Source organism: Antechinus flavipes, chromosome 4 (assembly GCF_016432865.1).
Source record: "Antechinus flavipes isolate AdamAnt ecotype Samford, QLD, Australia chromosome 4, AdamAnt_v2, whole genome shotgun sequence".
In the NCBI taxonomy this organism is placed as follows: domain Eukaryota; kingdom Metazoa; phylum Chordata; class Mammalia; order Dasyuromorphia; family Dasyuridae; genus Antechinus; species Antechinus flavipes.
This window is the reverse complement of record NC_067401.1, coordinates 82,856,372-82,876,536: the sequence shown is the minus strand read 5'-3', so window position 1 is coordinate 82,876,536 and position 20,165 is coordinate 82,856,372. Positions and strand designations below refer to the sequence as shown.

General features: G+C 34.6%; 1 protein-coding gene across 1 annotated transcript in view; it reads right to left on the bottom strand.

Annotated features, from left to right (window-relative positions):
* SMYD3 (SET and MYND domain containing 3) overlaps positions 1–20,165 on the bottom strand; it is a 1,009,300-nt gene that overhangs the window by 805,063 nt on the left and 184,072 nt on the right. The window contains exon 2 of the mRNA XM_051993450.1: positions 10,937–11,000. Coding sequence (XP_051849410.1) covers positions 10,937–11,000 — 64 coding nt within the window. The remainder of the gene's footprint in view (positions 1–10,936; positions 11,001–20,165) is intronic.

Below are 20,165 nucleotides of genomic sequence, written 5' to 3'. Positions count from 1 at the left end.
ACTGCAAAATGTACTAGAAGATAAGTCCTATTGCACTAATAGGAGAAGAGAAATTTCCTATATAGTAAACCTACAATGGTTAAATAAGAACGTGGCCCTTGCAGGAGGCAGAGAAATCTGTGCTAGTTGTGTGTGTGTATGTGTGTGTGTGTGTGTGTGTGTGTGTTTATATGTATGTGTGTTTCCTACAGGTTGTCTAATAGAAAATAAATGTTTCATATTCTTTCATTCAAATAAGGATGTATATATAACTGCAGGTTGTCAAGTGGAGAGATCTGAAAATCTGGGATCCTCAAAAGAAAACAGTTAGGCTAAGCAGGGTATCTGACAGCTACAGGTGGTTGACAAGAATGAATTAAAACCTAGCTTAAAATCTCTCCAGAACTGGAAATACATGGCAGATATTCAGGGACAGTGGGCAGAAAAGACATTATGCTTATCTTTTGAAATGCTTGCTGAATATTAATCCAATCCATGGATGCTGTGTCAAATGAAGAAATAGGCATCTTATTGATTTTAATTAAAATGGACAAAATAGATATCAGAAGAGCCATGATAGAAACAAGTTCAAAGTACAGATGTATAACAGTTATAGGTGGCACTGCTATTTAAATGAAATAAATGGGACATTTATTTTCCATCAAACAATTCTGTAGGAAACAGATATAAAAACACACTCTCTCTCTTTCTCTCTCTCTCTTTTTCTTTCTCTCTCTCTCTCTCTCTCTCTCTCTCTCTCTCTCTTTCTCTCTATGTGTCTGTGTGTGTGTGTGTGTCTCTGGGTCTGTCTCTGTGTGTGTGTGTGTGTGTCTATCTGTCTCTATGTGTGTGTCTCTGTGTGTCTGTCTCTGTGTGTCTCTGCGTCTGTCTCTGTGCGTGTGTCTGTGTGTGTGTCTCTGTGTGTGTCTCTGTGTGTCTCTGTGTCTGTCTGTGTGTGTGTGTGTCTGTGTCTGTCTCTGTGTGTGTCTCTGTGTCTGTGTGTGTGTCTGTGTGTGTGTCTGTCTCTGTGTGTGTCTCTGCATCTATCTGTGTGTGTGTGTTTGTCTATCTCTATGTGTGTGTCTCTGTGTGTCTGTCTCTGTGTATGCGTCTGTGTGTGTGTGTCTCCGTGTCTGTCTGTCTCTCTGTGTGTCTCCGCGTCTGTCTGTCTGTGTGTGTGTCTGTGTCTGTCTGTGTGTGTGTTTCTGTGTCTGTCTGTCTGTCTGTCTCTCTCTCTCTCACACACACACACACACACACACACCTAGAACAGATTTCTCTGCCTCCTGCAAGAGCCACATCCTTACTCAACCATTGTAACTCTAACATTGTGATATCTTGAGTTGTGTATGAATTGGATTTAAGTGAAGCAGATTTGAACAAAGCCATTCTCTCCCTTTCCCACCATTACTAAAGTCCAGTGGCAAGGCAAAAGTCAAGATGACTGGCAATGACTCAGGATGTAGTGAATGACCTTGGCGTCTTCAATGACTGCCCAAGCTCTCAATGTTCTACACTACCTGCTTCAGTCACCCTGATGCCATTTAAACAAATCATTTTCATTCACTCATTCAGTTGGAGGAAATCTTCACATGCTTGGGATATGCATTCACCTAATTCACTGATGGATTTGGGGCCTCTTGGTAAACTTTAACCTGGGTTAGCCCATCTGCTGAGCCAGTTGATCGAGATATGGCCATCGCACATGCTATAGGTTTTTGGAGTCACAAGTAAGAGTTGAGTGATAAGTGGATACCAAAAGTATGGTAACAGAAAAAAAAAACTAGTTATTTAATTTTAAATTCCAACTCTAAGTCTTTCTCACAACATTTCAATGGGCAAGAAATTATCAAGTGGGAATTGTCTATGCCAGATTGTTGTTGTTGATCCTCCTTCATTCTCAAACAGGACTAATAATATTACAAGGATGATGTACAGACTTGCACTTGAATTTAGTTTAAATGAGGCAGAGCTGCACGAAGCCATCAGCCTCACCCTCTCCTCCAGAGTTATAAATGGCAATTCAATGGCAAGAAAAAAGTCAAGACAAATAGTATACATTATACTAGACACTGTAGATAAAAAGTCAAAAGGAAAAACCGTCTCTCCCACATGGAGCTTACAAGTGAATCTTCATGTACCTCTTTATCTTTCACTTAATTTCTCTGTACCTTAGTTTCCATATTTTTAAAATAAAGATGACACCTGTAGTATCCACTTCATAGGGTTCTTTTGAGGATTAAATAGCATAACACGTGTAAAAGGTTTTGCATATAACATTTCAAAGACCTATTCCACTCTTCCTTTTATTAATGGGCATGTGTTAAAATGAGCAAATCAAATTTTCACTTCTTTAAAAAATGGCAATCATTGTCTCCTGACCAACTGAAAAACCATTCCACACTCAAAAAAAAAAAAAAGCAAGAGTAAGATTGGTAAGAATAGAAGAATGAGATATCTATCAAGGAAGAGAATTACAGAATCATAAGATTCTAAAAATGGCTTTAACTATGACTTTTATTCAAATGATTCAGAACTATTCCCGTTCTCGCCTTTGATACAATAAGGAACAATCCTAATCAGAGACATCCTAAACTTAACATATCCTAAACTGAACTCATTATCTTTCTCTCCAAACTTCTCTTATCCAAACTTCCTTATCTTGCTAAAGGCAACACTAACCTTCCAGTCTCCTAGGTCATAACCTTAGTATTAACCTTCAACTCCCTACTCTCTCTTACCTCAAATATCCAATCAGTAGCTTCATCTTGCTGGTTCTATCTTCACAACATCTCTCACAATCAACCCTTATTCTCCACTCTAGTAGCTCCCATCCTAGTTTAGACTCTCATCATTTATTTCCTACATCATTAAAAGAGCCTCCTAATTGGTCTCCCCACCTTGATGAGTCTCACCAATTTTATCCACTCTATACCCTGCCGCCAAAGTGATTTTCCTTAAGTGCCAATAGGGCCATGTGGCTTCCCTACTCAATCAATTCAAATGGTTCCTTTTTGCCTCCTGGGATCAAATACAAACTTCTCTCTTTAGCTTTTAAAACCCTTTACAATCTGGTCCCAATCTATCTTTCCAGCCTCATTGAACATTACTCTCCTTCCCTCACTCTGTAGTGTAGTCAAATGGCCTTCTCTTTTCTTTCTCATACATGACATCCATTTCCCATTTCTGAACTTTTAGACTTGCCTTCCATATGTCTGAAATGCACTCTGCTAATCCCTGCTTCATATCATCCTTTTCTTCTTTTAAGATGCAGTTCAAGCACTATATTCTTACATAAAACTTTTTCTAATTCCAACTACTAATGCTTTCCTTTCGAATTAAAATATATTCTGTTATTTTCTATAAATTTCATTTTATGATGTATATTTATACATATGTGTGCACATATTTACACTGTAAATACACTGTAAATTACAACTGTAAATTTACACACACACATTGAAAGAGAGAGAGAAGAGCAGAGACAGAGAGAGAGAGAGAGAGAGAGAGAGAGATTTTGTTGCTGTTCAGTCATTTCAGGTATGTCCAACTCTTTGTGATACCATTTGGGGTTTTCTTAGCAAAGATACTGGAGTAGTTTCCCATTTTCTTTTCCCCTCATTTTACAGATAAGGAAAGTAAGGCAAACAGTACTTAGTGATTTTCCAGAGCCATACAATTAGCCCTGACTTGAACTCAGAAATGTGAATCTTCCTAATTTCAGGCCTGATTCTCTATTCATTTTTTATCTATCTGCATAGACATCTAAAATAGACATATGTCCATAATACACATAATACACAATGCATATATAATTACATACACATTATATTATATACATCTATATATAGGTATAGATATAGATATCTATATATCTATAAAAAGTTTTTATATATATATATATTTGTATGTATATATGTGTTACACATACACACACAGACATATAAACTTGTTGTACAAATGAGAAGGTAAGTTCCTTGAGAATAGAATTATATCTTTCTTTCTATCCCCAACAGAAGCAGAGTACCTGGCACAGAGTATATACTTAAAAAATTTATTGATGATTTCTTCATAGAACAACTCTAACAGACACAACTAAAGAACCAAAACAAATTTTAAACTCTTGAATAATTTGAATAATTGGATAAAGCCCAATAGACAAGAGTGATAGGTCTGGAATCAGGAAGACTCAAATTCAATTCCTGCCTAATTCACTTATTAGATGTGTGATTCTGGTCAAGTCATTTAACTTCTATTTGTTTTAGTTTCTTTGATTGTAAAATGGAAGTAATAATAGCACATATCTCACAGGATTCTTGTTCTGAGTTGATACCCATCAATTGAGGAATGGATGAAAAAATCACAGTGAATTACCCATGCATATAACTTGTAAATAAAAAGGTATGAAAAAAATTTTAAAAATCACAGTGTATGAAAGTAATGAAATATTATTGTTCTATAAAAAATGATGAACAGACTGATTTTAGAAAAGCCTGAAAAGATTTACACAAACTGATATTGAGCAAAACAAGCAGAACAAACAAGATTGGGGAACGATCAACTATAACACACTTGGTTCTTTTCAGTGATCCAAGATAAACCCAAGAAGCTTTGAATGGAAAATGCTATCTGCATCCAAAGAGAGAACTATGGATACTTAATGTAAATTAACAGATGCTAAGTCACTTTTTTTTTCTTTGTTTTATTTTTCTCTCATGATTTTTCCCTTTTGTTCCGATTGTTCTCTCCCAACATGATTCAAAAGGAAATATGTTTTTTTTAATTTTGAAAGTACATGCATAACAAAAATAAATAAATCAATTTAAATAAATAAATGCTCATTTTCTTCCCTTTCCCCTAATTACATAACAAAGAATCAAAAAATCAAATCAAAACGGATTCACAATCCTTTGTGAATGAAGATAACCTCACTTTGTATAAGCAGATGGGAGACATACCTGAACATGGCTTTACTATTTCCATCTTTATAGAGAGAGTTTTCATCAACCACTAAAGTAAATTACAAGCCTTATTATAAAGGATGTTGGGAGAATTAAATAAAAAAATAGATATAAACCATTTTAGAAACTTCTAAGAACTATATAAAGACCAATTATCATTATTATTTTAACCTACAAATATCAGGCCTCCAGTCTTTTGACTTACTTTCCTAAGCTTTCTGTTGCTCAACTATTGAGCTCCAGCAGTGTTTATAGACCAACAAAGGGGTTAGTGGTAAATGTTTATCAACAAGACCAGGGCAGGAAAAAAAAAGAAAGAAAGAAAGAAAAGAAAAGAAAAAAAAGAAATGCATTTTAAATTTAATTTGAATTATTAGCAATTTTAAAATCTAGGAATCAACAAAACAATAAATGAAAACCTGATTTGTAGTGATTGCTGATTTCTGAACTATAAAAAAGACTCAAAATTTAATTACTGTAAGCCAGTTAGATCTGGCTCCAGCACACAGCTGCTTTAAACTTTCTTTTGCTTAGAATCGTCTTCAAAATTAGATGCAAGCCAATCTTCTTTTAAGATTCTCAACACATGAACAATTAAACATCATTTTGAAGCAAGGCATAGAGCTATTTGTGAAATGAACAAAAGAGTGTAGCTTCCTCCATTATTACTGCTTGGGGTACGGTATTCTAGAAACTGACTTATTAAATCACACTGTTAAGTGCTTACTAATGTGGGATTAATTTTCTACCCATCAAAAATGAATCAAGTCATTCCACAACTAAGCATAAAATGTAAACCCAAGAACATGATTCACATTTTTAAAGAGGTTTGTAATTATCAACATAAAATAGAGCCTCTCTCTGCTAATACAGTACTTTTAAAAAGTGTGTAAACTGCAATTTGATGCAATGCCCAGCTGCTAATTTTGCTCAGCAATTAGCTCAATTAGAAGTGCATGCATTAATGAATCAAATGAAATCTAGCAGAGGTGAAATAAAGCTCGTTGAATTTGATTGAAATTGGTTTGCTATCACCATCATTACTATTTCTTCCATTTCTTTTTTTTTTTTTTTTTGGAGGGGAGCAGTTTGAATGCTCTGAATTGACTGATGTGATCACCTCCTCTGAGACACACAGTGGGACCATAAATTGATTCTATTATCTCCTATAAACCCCAGGTACCTCCTTGGTTTATAGCTTCACTTCACAAAGATGAATTATCTCCATTTTAAAGAGACTGAAAATGAAGAAGGGGGAAAAAATCCTAAGGCTACTTTGGCTAAAACTCTCTGCTCTAGAGTATCAAAGAATATAGAAAACCCATCAGAGTTGAGTTCTGTCCCTTCAACTTCCCATAATTGAGTAGCTTCCACTTTATGATGCAGAAAAAACAAACTGCCTAAGCTACCACTAGAAGCGTCAATCTGCCTTTGATAAAGTAGGTTTTCAACAAATATTTCTTGGATGAATTTTCAATGAAGATGGCAGCCAATTACATGGGAAACTGCCAGTGGTATTATGTGCAAGAGATCTGCTGAGATGCTTTAATGGCAAAAGGAAGAGACTCAAGATTTCCACTCCTTCTATTTTCCCTCTGGTATAACCGAGCCCTATCTATTCATCATGTTCCCAATGAAATAAAAGGATGTTGGATCCAAGATCCAAAGATACCCTGCTCAATTTAAGGTCTGCCTTACTGAGCCTTGGAAAAACAAATCAAGCAATGGTCATAAAACTGACCCTATGGGTGAGAGTCACACAGAAACTCAATATTACAAATAGCCTGCCCTTGGGGACCTGAAATACACCCAGAATCCTACAGCCAGTTTCCCTGCAATAAATGCTACACTAAACCAAACCAGCAAACCAAACAAGCAAACTCTGTCCCCTTAAGGTGTGCACATTATAGATTCTATGCTACCAACCCACAACTATTATATTAATTTCCCTCCCAAGTGCTTTTGCCTCCTGTTCATTACCATTCATAGCTCAGCTTGTCAGTTTAATCCTGTGCAGCTTTTTAGGTGTCCTCAATAATTACACTGTTTAATGCTATACCTTTAGGTAGAGATAAACAGAGCCATTTAAATGCATTCTTCCAGGCCATCTCAGATTCCTACACATGCTTCACAAAGATACGCACACACACATGAGCTAGTCTTATTTCATCCAGTAATATTTTTCATCTCACTTGCTATTTTCCCATTATCTTCTACAGTAAATCTGACCATGGCATTATTATGGATGCCACAGTAAACAGCTAATATATGTTGTACACACATGTGCTCTATAATGAATCAAAATGACATACCCCTCCACCTTTCTTTCCTCCACTCTTTCTAATCACATAATGGCCATTTTTCTTTATTGCTCTACAGAAAGAAATAAGTGACATAATAAAGATGGCTTCTTCACAAAAATGGTACAAAAAAATTCCAAAAGCAACACTTCATCAGCAAAAGATATTTATGTACTTGCCAGAATGTGTCAGAAGTAAGGCTAAAAGATTTTTGTTACAAATGACATGGTAATACTATGTTCACTATATATAGTTCTTCCTAACCTGTGATTATTACTTTAGTCACCAAATTAAATTTGGCATGAAGAAAGAAGATAAGATTTCACAAGAATTCATATTTCTTGAATGTTTTCTATGGATATAGTACATATAAAGCTTTTACTCCCCCCCAAAAAAAAATTAAGTATTTTTTTGGCTCTATCAGAATATATAATCTAACCAAAAAAATACAAAAAATGAGATAAAGAAAATATTTCAGTTTTTTTTTCTTTTTTTTTACTTTTTATATCTTTCCATGGGGAAAGGATAGTGTAGATAGGGTGTTTTCATTTTTTTTTCTCTTCTTATTAATGTTCACAAACAAGTTGGCTCTTGTACCCAATCCCATCTTCTTGTATCTGAAGACCTTTAGTGAAGGGCAAGACCCCCTCACAGGGGTTAAAGACAAGGTTCTGGGAACATAATGAGGTTTCCAAGGAAACCGCCATTTAGATAAGAGAAGACAGAAATAGAGAAGAACTGGGAAGACAAAGAAAGGATAAAATCACCTAGCAAAAAAATTAAAAAGAAAATCAGAGAAGGAAAAAAGTCCTGGGAAAAAAATCAAGCCCACAACAGGCTGAAAGAGCAAAAAAACGAGAGTCAAGGAGCTACTATGCATGATTGTTAACTGTGTAAGATTGAAGTCAATACTATCCCACTCAATTTTAGTTTTGATACCTTAATGAAGTAAGATGGTATCTCAAATAGTCACTCAGGGGATTTAGACTAATAAGACTAAATTAGAGGCCTTAGACTAATGGCCTCCAGCTTAGAATGATGTTGTACAGCAATCAGGCCCACATGAGCTGAGGAAAATTGGCCATATCTCAAAGATTTTCTATAAATTATCGATCGATTGGAAAACTTATTTTCCTAAAATTGAAGTGAATATGGTTTTCTATTACATTCCTGAAGAGGAACTGTGGGAGGAGGAAGGGCAGAAAGGAGATGCTTTGGCTTTAGCCAGGTTTATGTACAGGAAGACCTTCCAAGCTTCTGGACCAAAGGTCCAGAGGAAGTTGAATTTTCTAACCCCATATCAACATCCTTGACACATCAGCAGTCAACAATAAACTGTATGGTACTACAAGGATTATGTCTTAGAGGAACTTCTTACACAAATGAAAGAAACCCCCCACAAATGAAAGAAAAGAACTTCCAGAAATCAGGAGCATGAGTTATCCCTTTTCTACTAAGCTTGAAACCAAGTTTATTTGTATTTTGTATGTATTTTGTATGCGAGCCCTCTGGAGGTATAAAATATTCAAACCTCAATAAATATACCTTTCCAAAAAGTACTTACAGCTAACTGGCAAAATTATTCTCAAATGATTATCTTTTTATGCATACCAATAGGGACATACGCCAAAGATATTAAAAATGACTCCTGAGTCACTAGAACTTTGAGGGAGAGATATAGCCATGCTCTGGGGATCTGACTCATCTATAAGAGTAGAAATTGGAATAAGTATCCTCATAGTTTACATGGGCTATAAATAGCAAGAAGAACAATGATAATCAAATTATAGATTATCACAAGAAAAAAAGAAAAAATTAATGAGGCACCATGTATACAAATTATTTCAGACTATGGTAATATTAAGTCATAAAGTAGAGCTTTCCAAATTCATTCATTCTTCATTCACTCTATTGACGAATGAATCGATCCATAAATTTCTACTAAATGTCAGATGCCAAGAACTATGAGAGTAGCTATATCTACAAAAAACCTCTTAAATGTTCCTACCTTCATGGAATTTACATTCTAAGGGAAAACAAAATGTAAACATATATTGAATGTAAGTGAATACAAGATAATTTAAGAGGGAAGCACAGATAACTGAGGGAATCAAGAAAGGATTCATGTAGGAAATAGTATCTGAGCTAAATTTTAAAGGAGGCTAGAGATTTGATAAGGAAGACTAATACTGAAAGGCAATATTCAACCAGCCAAGTCAAAAGGCATTTATTAAGCTCCTACCATATACCAAGTACTATGCCTAAGTTCCAGGGAATATAAAAAAAGGCAAAAAACAGTCTCTGCTCTCAAAGAGCTCACAAACTCTGGTGGAAACAACACACAAACAACTATTACAAACAAAATACAGAAAGGAAAAATTGAAAGAAGGTACTAAGGTTAAGGAGGACTGGTAAAAAAAAAAAAAAAAAAAGGAGGACTTTGCTACAAAGATTGGAACTTTATCTGAGACTTGAAGAAAGCCAGAGAAGTCATTAAGAAGGGATAAGACTTAAGAGAGTTCTAGACATGAGGGAGAGTCAGTGAAAAATCATGGAATCTGGAGATAGAATGTCTTGTGAGAAAACAGCAAGGAGTCCTGGGTCAAAGGATCACAGAGAATGTAGAGGGTAGAGAGGACCTTTGAAATCATCTAGTCCAAATTAATTCATTTTTCAGATCTGGAGATCGAAGCCTTGAGTAGTGAAATGGAATCAGCAATATGATCTAGTAAATATGGACTGGAAGTCTGTTAAGGACCATGCCTAGGTGAAGGGACAGGTCAATTCTCCAAGAGCCTCCACAGCTGTGAATCATAAATTTGAAGGAGTTGCAAAGCAGCCCTCGCAGATGTTCCTTGTGGATTGGAAATGAAATAAATTGGAGGCAAGAGGGAAGAGGAAAGAGATCGGAGAACTCAACTGCCTCTCAGTCTGCTTGTATTATCATCATCCTCTCACATGAAGAGATCCATTCTACAGGTCTGAGTTAGACCTCCAACAGCCAGTGGCAAGTGGCTCCCTTATCACAACACAAGTCAAAAGACATGAGTTAGGAAAAAAAAAAAAAAAAAAAACCCTCTGCTTGTTACCTAATACCTAGAGAACCCTGGGGGTTAATTCATTTGTAAAAACCTAAAGGCTTTGATGATCTCTAAGGACCTTCTGGGTCTAAATTCTATTCATCCTATGGCCCAGGGTGCCAGAGCTGACAGTAGAAAATCTAGAATTAAAATCCTCCAATGCCTGCCTCAAACCTTAAAAAATATTCTTTCAGAGATCATGACAACATTATAGGAATAATACTGAGAAGAGTTAGTGTAACTTAGAATTAAGACAGAAAAGGGAAAATCCTTACAGAACAAAAAGAGAAGCAAGATTATATACAAAAAGGAAGTATGATGTAAAAGGAACAAATCATATTGAAGTAGACTTTCTAATCAAATTAAAAGAAGAGGCATTTTATTAGACAGTAATTGCATTTATTATCAAGTGATTAAGCATAAAGTTAACCAGAAAGGTCAGGTTGAAAATTAATTAAACACCTTTTAAAGAATTCCAGAACAAGTTTCAAATAATTTAATGTAATAGAAAGAGGGATAGAATATTCATAAACCATGAGAAACAAAAAATGGAAGAGTTGTGCATCCAAAACGCTTTGCTTATCCATAAAAAGAAGTCAAGATTTTTCAACTTTACCTGACATTCTGAGCCACAGTATCTGGCAACTTTGCATTGAGAACACCGAAGCAGTTTTTCCTTCCTGTTTAAAAAACAAACAAATGCTATATTAGAACATAAAAGTTATACATATTTTTCAATGACAAACATAACATTAAATGATGAAAGAAAAATGGCACCAATGACACAAGTCAATAAGTCAACACATCAGGAATGAACAAACACAACAAGGACCAGTTAGTCAATAAGCATTTATTAAGCATTTACTATGTCCCAACCATCAGAGATTCAAATAAAGGCAAAACACATACCCTGCTCTCAAGGAGCTCACAGTCCAAATGAGGAAAACAACATATAAACAAATAAATACAAATAAGATACAGACAAGCTAAATCTGGGAAAACCAACAATAGGAAGGCACTAGTCTCACTTTGATTGATATTGGCTTGTTTGTCTTGCCAGTACCAGGTCTCCACAATATTTTCCATTTTTTATTCATGCCTCTTCAGAAGTTATCTCCTCCCCTATCTTCTCTGCCTTCTCCTATTAAAATGGAAGTTGCATGAGGATAAGAAATGTCTTGCTTGTTTTATTTGTATTCCCAGGGTTAGCAAAATGCCTGGAATATTGTTGTTGTTGTTGGCAGCCACTAGCTGCTTCAATGCACATGCTTAGTACATAGTAAGCACTTAATAAATGCTTTATCTTTCTATTTGAAAAAAAAAATTCCTTTCTCAGAGCTTTCCTATTAGATTGTTCTAATAGCTCCTGCCTCTCCTCTCTCCAAGATATATCCTCTACATAGCCTCCAAATTTGTGCTAAAGCACATCTGATATCACTCCCTTGCTCAGAAAGCTTCAGGGACTCCTTATTACCTCTAATATCAAATACACACTTCTCTATTCAGCATTTAAAGCCCTTCATAATCTGGCTCCAGCCTTTCCAGACTTTTTTCAGAACATTTTTCTTTTTTTACACACTATATTTCAGTCAAACTAGCGTACTTACATGTACAAAGATGGTCTTTGTTACACATGTTTTCATCTTTCAATTCTCTGCCTCTGCACAGGCTGGCACTCCTTCCTTATCCCTGCCTCTGAGAATCCTTAGTCCCACCCCACAATTCAACTCAACCTCTACCTTCTGCAGGAGAATTTTCCTGATCCTTGTGCTTCACTTCCCCTGCTTTGTAACTGTTGCCCTTCCAAAATGATTTTGTATTTACTTTGTATATATTTTGTATCAGACTTCTACATCTACATGCTGTTTGCATCACAAGGATGTAAGCCTACGGAAAGCAGAAATGTTTTATTTTTGACTTTGTATCCCTAGCACCTAACATAGTTCCCTTCCTATCCTTTACATTCCATCTAACCCAGACACCTCCCAAGTATCTCATCTCCAGATCTTTATTTCTTAATGTATGAAATATACTCCTTCATTCAAAGCACAGTGCAGGTGCTACTTTTTTGCAAGAAGCATTCCCAAATCCTGTGCTTGCTTCCTCTGGCATCATATTACCTTATGTTTACTTGTATTTCTCCCATCACAGAGCAGCTAGGTGACACATTAGATTGAGTGCCAAACTTAGAGGCAGGAAACCTCATAGTTGAGTTTAAATCTGGCTCAGACACTTACTAGCTGTGTGAACCTGAACAAGTCACTTAAACTTATTTCCCTCAGTATCCTTACCTGTCAAATAATCTGTAGAAGGAAATGGGAAACTTCTCCAGTATCTTTGCCAAGAAAACCCCAGGAGACAGACAGAACAATGACATGTCCCCTGGATATTGCACAAAGAATGAGCCTTTTTAAAGCTTAAGACATATTTTATTTTTTCTCAATGTATTCCAGAGTTGAATAAACATGGTATAGGCACTTGAACATTTACAGAATTAAAATCCCAAAAATTATGTCACCCAAATTAGTTGGATAACAGAAACAAAGAAGAAAAGGTGAATTATAAAATGAAAAAATAAGGCCAAGAATGATTAAAAATTAAATTTAGATTGGGATGAGAGTATTTTATAATAAAACTATGATGCTCACTAGTCATAAGTTCCTTCTTCACATCACTTCTTCTTAGAATGAAAAATTTTATGGGAAATTCTGAAGATAGAACTAACATAATATTTGCTATCACTTCCAGATCCTTCCTGTCCCCATCACTGTGTAAAATCTTCTGATTCTAGCCTTCTGGTAAAGGGACTATGGATTCATAGGTAAGATAATGTAAAAATGTTCATTGTTAATAGAAAAATTCTCCTTTATGATATCAGATAATTATTAAATGAGAGAAATTATTATTAAACAACAAATTAGTACTGAGGAGAAATAGGATTTCTGAAATTTTATTCTCTACTACCCAGATGCTTAAAGTATGGGTTGCAATCCCATATGAGGTTATCATAACTGAATGTGGGAGGGGGGGAGAAATAAAATTATGATTATCAGTGTTTGGTTTCTATACCTATTTTAAAAACATATATACCCCAAGTAACATAAGAATTTCTCCAGTAAAAGGGGATTGTGAGTGGAAATGGTTTAAGAAGCCCTAGGTTACCAGATTGAGCCAGCACCTAAGACTTGCTGATAAGAATGAATTAATTTTCTCCTCAATCCCACTTAGACTCCACCCATGTGAGGAAGTCCAGATCTGAGTTGGAATACATTTTTTGATTAAATTATCCAAGGCTGGGGCATGTTTTGGAAGTAAATGATAAGATCAAAATTATGTTCTTCAACCCCTCATTTGAATAGGTCCACCTCTCAATATATAATATTCATTTTCTCTTTCTCCCGGAAATCTAACCAACCAGATTGGAGTTCTTAATCTTGATTGCCACCCTCAGAAACATCCACTCTTACAAGGATATATAAAGCCTTGAATGGGTTCTATGAAGGATCTTTGGCATTCAGGAATGCCATTGACCCTTTTTTTAATTGTATGTTACCCTAATTAGTCAAGTGATTAATTACATAGAAACTACATCTCTTGAGCATTTTAACCATCACAGAGATGAAAAAGAAATCTCTCCTGAGTGGAAAATACAGTCAGAATAACTTGGGAAATCTCTCCTAAATGTATGTTTTAGTCTACATCCTGTCTTAGAACACAAGCCATTATTACACAATTTGTAATAGGGACAAGGATCTTCCCAATGGCATGGTGGCAGAAATGTCAGAAATAGTAGGAAGCTTTGATTCTCTCCTACTTGAATATTTCTAGTAACTAACTAGGTGTGTATGTTGATCCAAGTCTCAAAAAAGAATTGGCAAAGCATGTTAAGAGGATTAGGAGTTGAAAGGGGGATAGGCTGGAAAGATGTGAATGGAACTTAAATTGATTAACTGGGCTATAAATAGGGATAGGACTTCAAGGAATTGTTATAGCTCTTTCAGAATGTAAGCACCCAGTACCCATAATTGTAAAAATCTTGTAAATCTTGTAAGGGATGTTTACCAGCTAGATGTCTTTCTAAGGACCAAACCTTAAACCCAATTCACCCTGGCTTTCATGGGCCAACAATAAGTTCCAGGCCAAACCCCAACTGGTCATTGTGTGGTCCTGATTGACTCAGAGCAAATATAAATAGCAATTGTTTCAGTTTAAGGCAGAAACTCTGAGGGTCTTTTCCTCTCATGGACTGAATTTTTTTAAATGGGTAAAAGAAGACATTCTTTGTTTCATTTCTTATCTAACCTTAATCACTGAATGGACCTCAGTCAGAAATTCTGCTTCTAAGGTAAAAAATATTCTCATTTCTTGAAAATTGGTAAACATGAAAACTGGGATAATTGTGGGGTCTGTGAATGGAATTAAGTATTGGGGGGCAATCTTACAGAAACATACCCTAATTCAAAAAGTTCACATATAATAGCTATTTGAAAATTACCTTTCAAAAGCAGTTTCCAGATAACCCAATGTGATATAAACATAATAGAATGTGACTTTAAGATCCTATTTTTTTAAAAAGACAGAATTAGCTTTCTTTATCCCACAATGCCAGAGGTTGTTGAAATAGCTGTTTGTATTTATGATCCTGCCATTAAAGCATCATGCACTGCTCACAACTGATTAAAACTGAGACCATAACCAAGACAGATTCAATCATTTTAGACTTTCTTCCCATGGTCTGTCACTAAAACAATCTGTTCTTAATAACTCAGTTCCATAAAGACTGAAGTGTTCTTTTTGCTTACTACAAATGTACAGATTCAGGATGGCTTGTGGAAAGACCAGAAATGAGCATAGTAAACTCACACACCTACAATTTGCTGCATCAATGAATTTTAACATAGAAATTGAGCAAAGCAAATAGCATGATGATTCAAAACACTTAAATAATTTACTTCACATTTAATGTATAATATAAATTCCTTAAAATGAGTTATTCATACAGTTTTGGCTTATTTTTATGCATTAAACTACTAAGTAATGCAAATTTAAATTTTCCAATTTTAAAAAATGATAAACTGAACCCAAGAGAAAAGTTGTCAGGATTCAGAGTGGAACCAAGAAGAGAGAATAAAAGAATAAACAGTCTGAGAGAAGCAAATAGCTCCCAGCATTTAGCACAGTGCCTAGAACATAACAGGTACTTAAATGTTTATTGATTAAGTAAATGGAATCCTATAGCCCTATTTAAAACACTAGTGCTAGTCAAGTGAAAATTTAATAAGATGTTTATTAGTAAAATGTTAATTTAGTTAGATGTTATTGTAATTTAAAGAAAGTGACACAGAAATTTAAAAAGGCAGGCACAAAGACCAATTTAATTGTTATATGGAAGACACTGATATATTTTGCTTGGCCCTAAAGGGCAAACCCAGAAATGAGTAGAAATTACAGGAAGGCATATTTCAGCTGAAAATATAATATAAAAAGGAATTTTCTCACAATTAGGGCTGATCAGTAATGATTGACTGGGTGGCCTTGTAAAGTAGTCAGCTCTCTATCATTTTAGCAGAGATTGGAGGATTTCTCTATAGATTCCTCCATTAGTTTGGAGACATGACACGATCATCTCTAAGATGCCATCCCTGTCATCCCTGGAAGGCAGTTTCCATTAAATAAACCAAATCCCAAACTTATTTTGTCCAAAGATGACATAGCTCAAGACCACAAGGAAAAGGTAAAGGGGAGGGGAACTGGGATATTCTTCTGAGTCTCATAGGAAAAGGAAATACTTTAAATGCTACATTTCATATTTTCTCACACTTGCGAGAATCTTCCTCTTTGTAATAATGTTCATATAAGTATCTTCCCTGAATTGGAACCCCTAAAGGGAAAGCAATAAAAAAAATTAAGGTGGCTTTATTACTAGAATAGGGAAATGAAATTAAATTTTTCATTAAAATACTCACACCATTAAAAGGTATGCAACAATATTCTATTTCCTTATATTCCAGGAGATAAGCAGCATATGTATGAACCAGAGTAGATAGGGTCTTAAGGGAAATAAATCAAGAAAGGCAAGCTAAAAAAAAAAAAATTCCATTATTTATTCAAACATTGGAGCACGCCAATTATAAAGACAAAATTCTTATTGCTCAGTGTCCCAGATAGAGCAGTTCATAGTGAGTGGCCAAAATAAGTTTTCTTCCAATGGTAGGTTTCACCATCTTATTAACTCTCTAATATGAGCAACATATGGGAAGGAAAATAATCGAAGGGGAGAGGGAATCTGTATACAGTAACCTTCCTAGGACTAAAGGTACCCTTTAACACTCATTAAACCTGAGATCTCCCTGCCATCTCTGAAGAAGCTGGAGAATATGGCTATAGAACACACACACGATGTCAAAAAGTTTTTGATGTATTGGTTAGTTTTACTAAACTATTCCCTCCTCTTTTGATTTTCATCATTATAATAAATGTCCTTAGGAGAACATTTTGGGGTCACATAGATGATATAAAAAATAAAATAAAATAAAAATAAAAACAAAAGATATCAATAAAATTCTTTTTAAAAAAAACACATCTACACACACAAACATACATAAGGTCTGCTGTACCTGAAAAGATTTTCTGGGTAATAAGGTAAAATAGACAATGTCCTCTAAAACCTGAGAAGCTCTTTTTTGAAAATCCTTCTTTTTGTCAATAAGATTATGCTAAGATGATGGCCAATGGCAAGGTACAAAAAAAAAAAAAGTGAAATAGAATTCAGAGGAATCCTAGGTAATTCCCACTGTGGTAAATGCTACCTGGTACAAAACTCATTTAAAACTCCACAAAGGAAAAAGAATAAACTCATCCATATGACCAAAGCCTATACACAGCATTTCCAGACTGAATAGTAGGTCTTTGGAAGGAAGGGATCTTGGAAGTCCCTACAGATATGGAAACTAAAGTTCAAAAAGGTTAAATGACTTGACTAGGATCATTTAGCTAGAGTGAGAAGTTGAAGCTAATTCCAGATTTTTCTGGCTCACAGTCTAACACTCTATACTCTCTACCAAGTCATCTTGCTCAATCAGAGCCCTATAATGTCAGAGTTCCCAACACAAATGGTAGTAGGTTGGAGTATCAAATGTGGCTTAAAAAAGTGATAGGAAAAAAAATGTTAATAATTCCGATTAAACTGAAAAGTGTGTGTCCATTCCCTCCCACAAAGAACAAGCTGTCAAACATTTACTGTGGGGAAGACCACAGTGACCATCTTTTTCTATCCATTCACTTTAAAGCTGAGTAAACTGATAAAGCAACTTGCCCCAGGTAGTAAATGGCAAACTTGGAATTTGAACTGAGGTTTTCTGTCATTAAAACCAGCAGTTTTTCTATTCACCATGTTTCCTGACCTACATAGTTTTAGAAAGATATTTAAAGAATATTTAAATATTAAAGAATATTTAAAGAATAAAGAGTAGTAAAGACTCTAATAAGTATTTCCAAAAGAACCAGGATAATAAAATGTCCTAAGGAGAAAAGAGAAGAGGAAGAATATTGTCTACAGAATTGATAGCCTAGCTCTCAAGATGAAAAATTCTCTATATGACCATCCTCTTTTCCCCATTTTAGTAGACTGTTAAAAAACTCCTTGTTGGCTGGGGCTATTATTACCTCCTCTCTTTAACCTCAGTCCTAGCCTAGTACCTGGTACCTAGAAGACATTTAACAAATGTTTCCTGAACTGAAGTGAATTAATCAGAAGCATTTAAATAAGGAAAATTTAAAGTTATTAGGATAATACTACAATATCAGAAATTTGGAAGAGATCTTGGAGATCTTGCAGCCTAAACCTTTTATTTTTATAGATGAGGATACTCTGAAAGGATAATTGACTTGACTAGGATCATCTAGCTAGTAAATATCAGAAAAAGAATTTGAATCCAGATTGGAAAAAAAAAATCATACTTTTAATCTTCTTTTCAATTATCTTTGACATTTCATAATCCTGATTCAACTAAAAATATTATTGTCATTTAGCTAAATATTTGATCATTTTCTTATGGAGTATTATGAAAGTGGAATGCTACACTTTGAGGCAGATATTACCTAAAAGAAAGATGTGCTTTTCTATCCCAAGGTAGTGCAATTACCGAGGACCAAATTAAATACAAAGAAAAATGTCATACCTAATGATCTCCATTTACTATAAATATATGCAAAGAATTGAATAGCATATAGGGATTTTTCATTCCTGGTTTCAAGGTGGTAATTATGTTGTTGTGGGCCCAAAGGCCTTTTTAATATTAAAGAGACACATCTCTACAATCCATCTCTGTATCTTTCTTTCTTTTTTTTTTTTAAAGAAATCCACAGATAGGATTTAAAATACTTTAGATTTAGGTGCAAGAAAAGTGGATTTGCTTATGTCCTATCTTTGTTTGGATGAAAAGAACAACGTGTACACTTGTCATTTGTTTTCCATTCCATTTTCCAAAATTTAAAGTACTATCTTCTGTATATATACCAGGAAATGATCTATTACTTATATAAAATATATCTCTCACAGTAAAGCTACCTGTACACAAGTAGACCATTAGCTAATTACAGTACTCATCAAAATTAATACAAAATTAGAAGAATGAACAAAAATTAGAAGACATTTCATACAACTGTAACAGCTTCTACCTGAACTATTGAATGAGCTTTTGATATCAAAAACTGACAAATGGAAGAAGGTGAAGATATTGACCTTGATTATGATTGCTTTCTATAAAAGTTTAACTGAAATAAAAAATTACTACAATGAGAAGGTCAAGGAGAGAGACAGATAGGAACCAATTAGTTTAGAATGTGAATACTCTTATAAATATAATGGAGAGAAAAAAAAGAATAAAGTAAAAAATGCACAGCAGAGAACAAAAGAAAACCTACAAGGAAGCAAATGTCTTCTAATATATATATATATATATATATATATATGCTTTCTTGAAATGGAAATTTATTGTTATATATTTTGAGTCCTCCCCAATGCTCTATTGGGCATATAACAATGTATTTTTTCCCTTTTCTTCTCTCTTTTTTCTATTTTGTTTTTTTCTTATTTTGTATTTGTTTTAAATAAATTTTTAAAATTTAAAAATACAATGGAGAATGATGATAGAAGATCACACACAGGATTACCTTATTTTTTAAAAAGTGAAAATAATGGAGGTGCAAATAACTCTATAAAAAGCTTGATGGGAGACTTTAGTATTTGCTGGCTAGGAAAAAGTATTTGATTCAGTGAAGCAAAATTCAGCTTCAAAGGCTCTCTTTCAACAAGGAGTTTCTCACAGTTATATTAAGGTCATAAAATATTCTTTGATGAATGCAACCATAGATTTAACTTTTCAATGATGTTTTGATTATAAACACCAAGTAAGGCATAGAACAGGGATTCTAAAAAGAAAAGGAAGAATATTGACAATAGAAATGATAAACTGACACTCAAGATGAAATGTTCTATATATGCAAGTGTGTCCTTCCCCACCATTCCAGTAGAATGTAAGCTTCTTATAGGCAAAGGCCCCTTCTCACTATCATGAACGATGTCCTGTTTAATTTCCAAAGAGAAAAAGAATTATCTATTGATGTAGATTATATTTTTCTGATTACATCAAACCCTCAAATATTATAAGATCTCTATAATGAAATCCACTTAAACAATATATACAAGAAAAATTAAATGGATCAAAAATTCCTTTTGTCCAGAATAGCTCACTGCTAGCTCAGACAACAGTGCATTGAATTAACATATCTAAAAGAGGCAGATGGACACTGAACTGGGCCCCTAATTAAACAGAAGAGAGAAA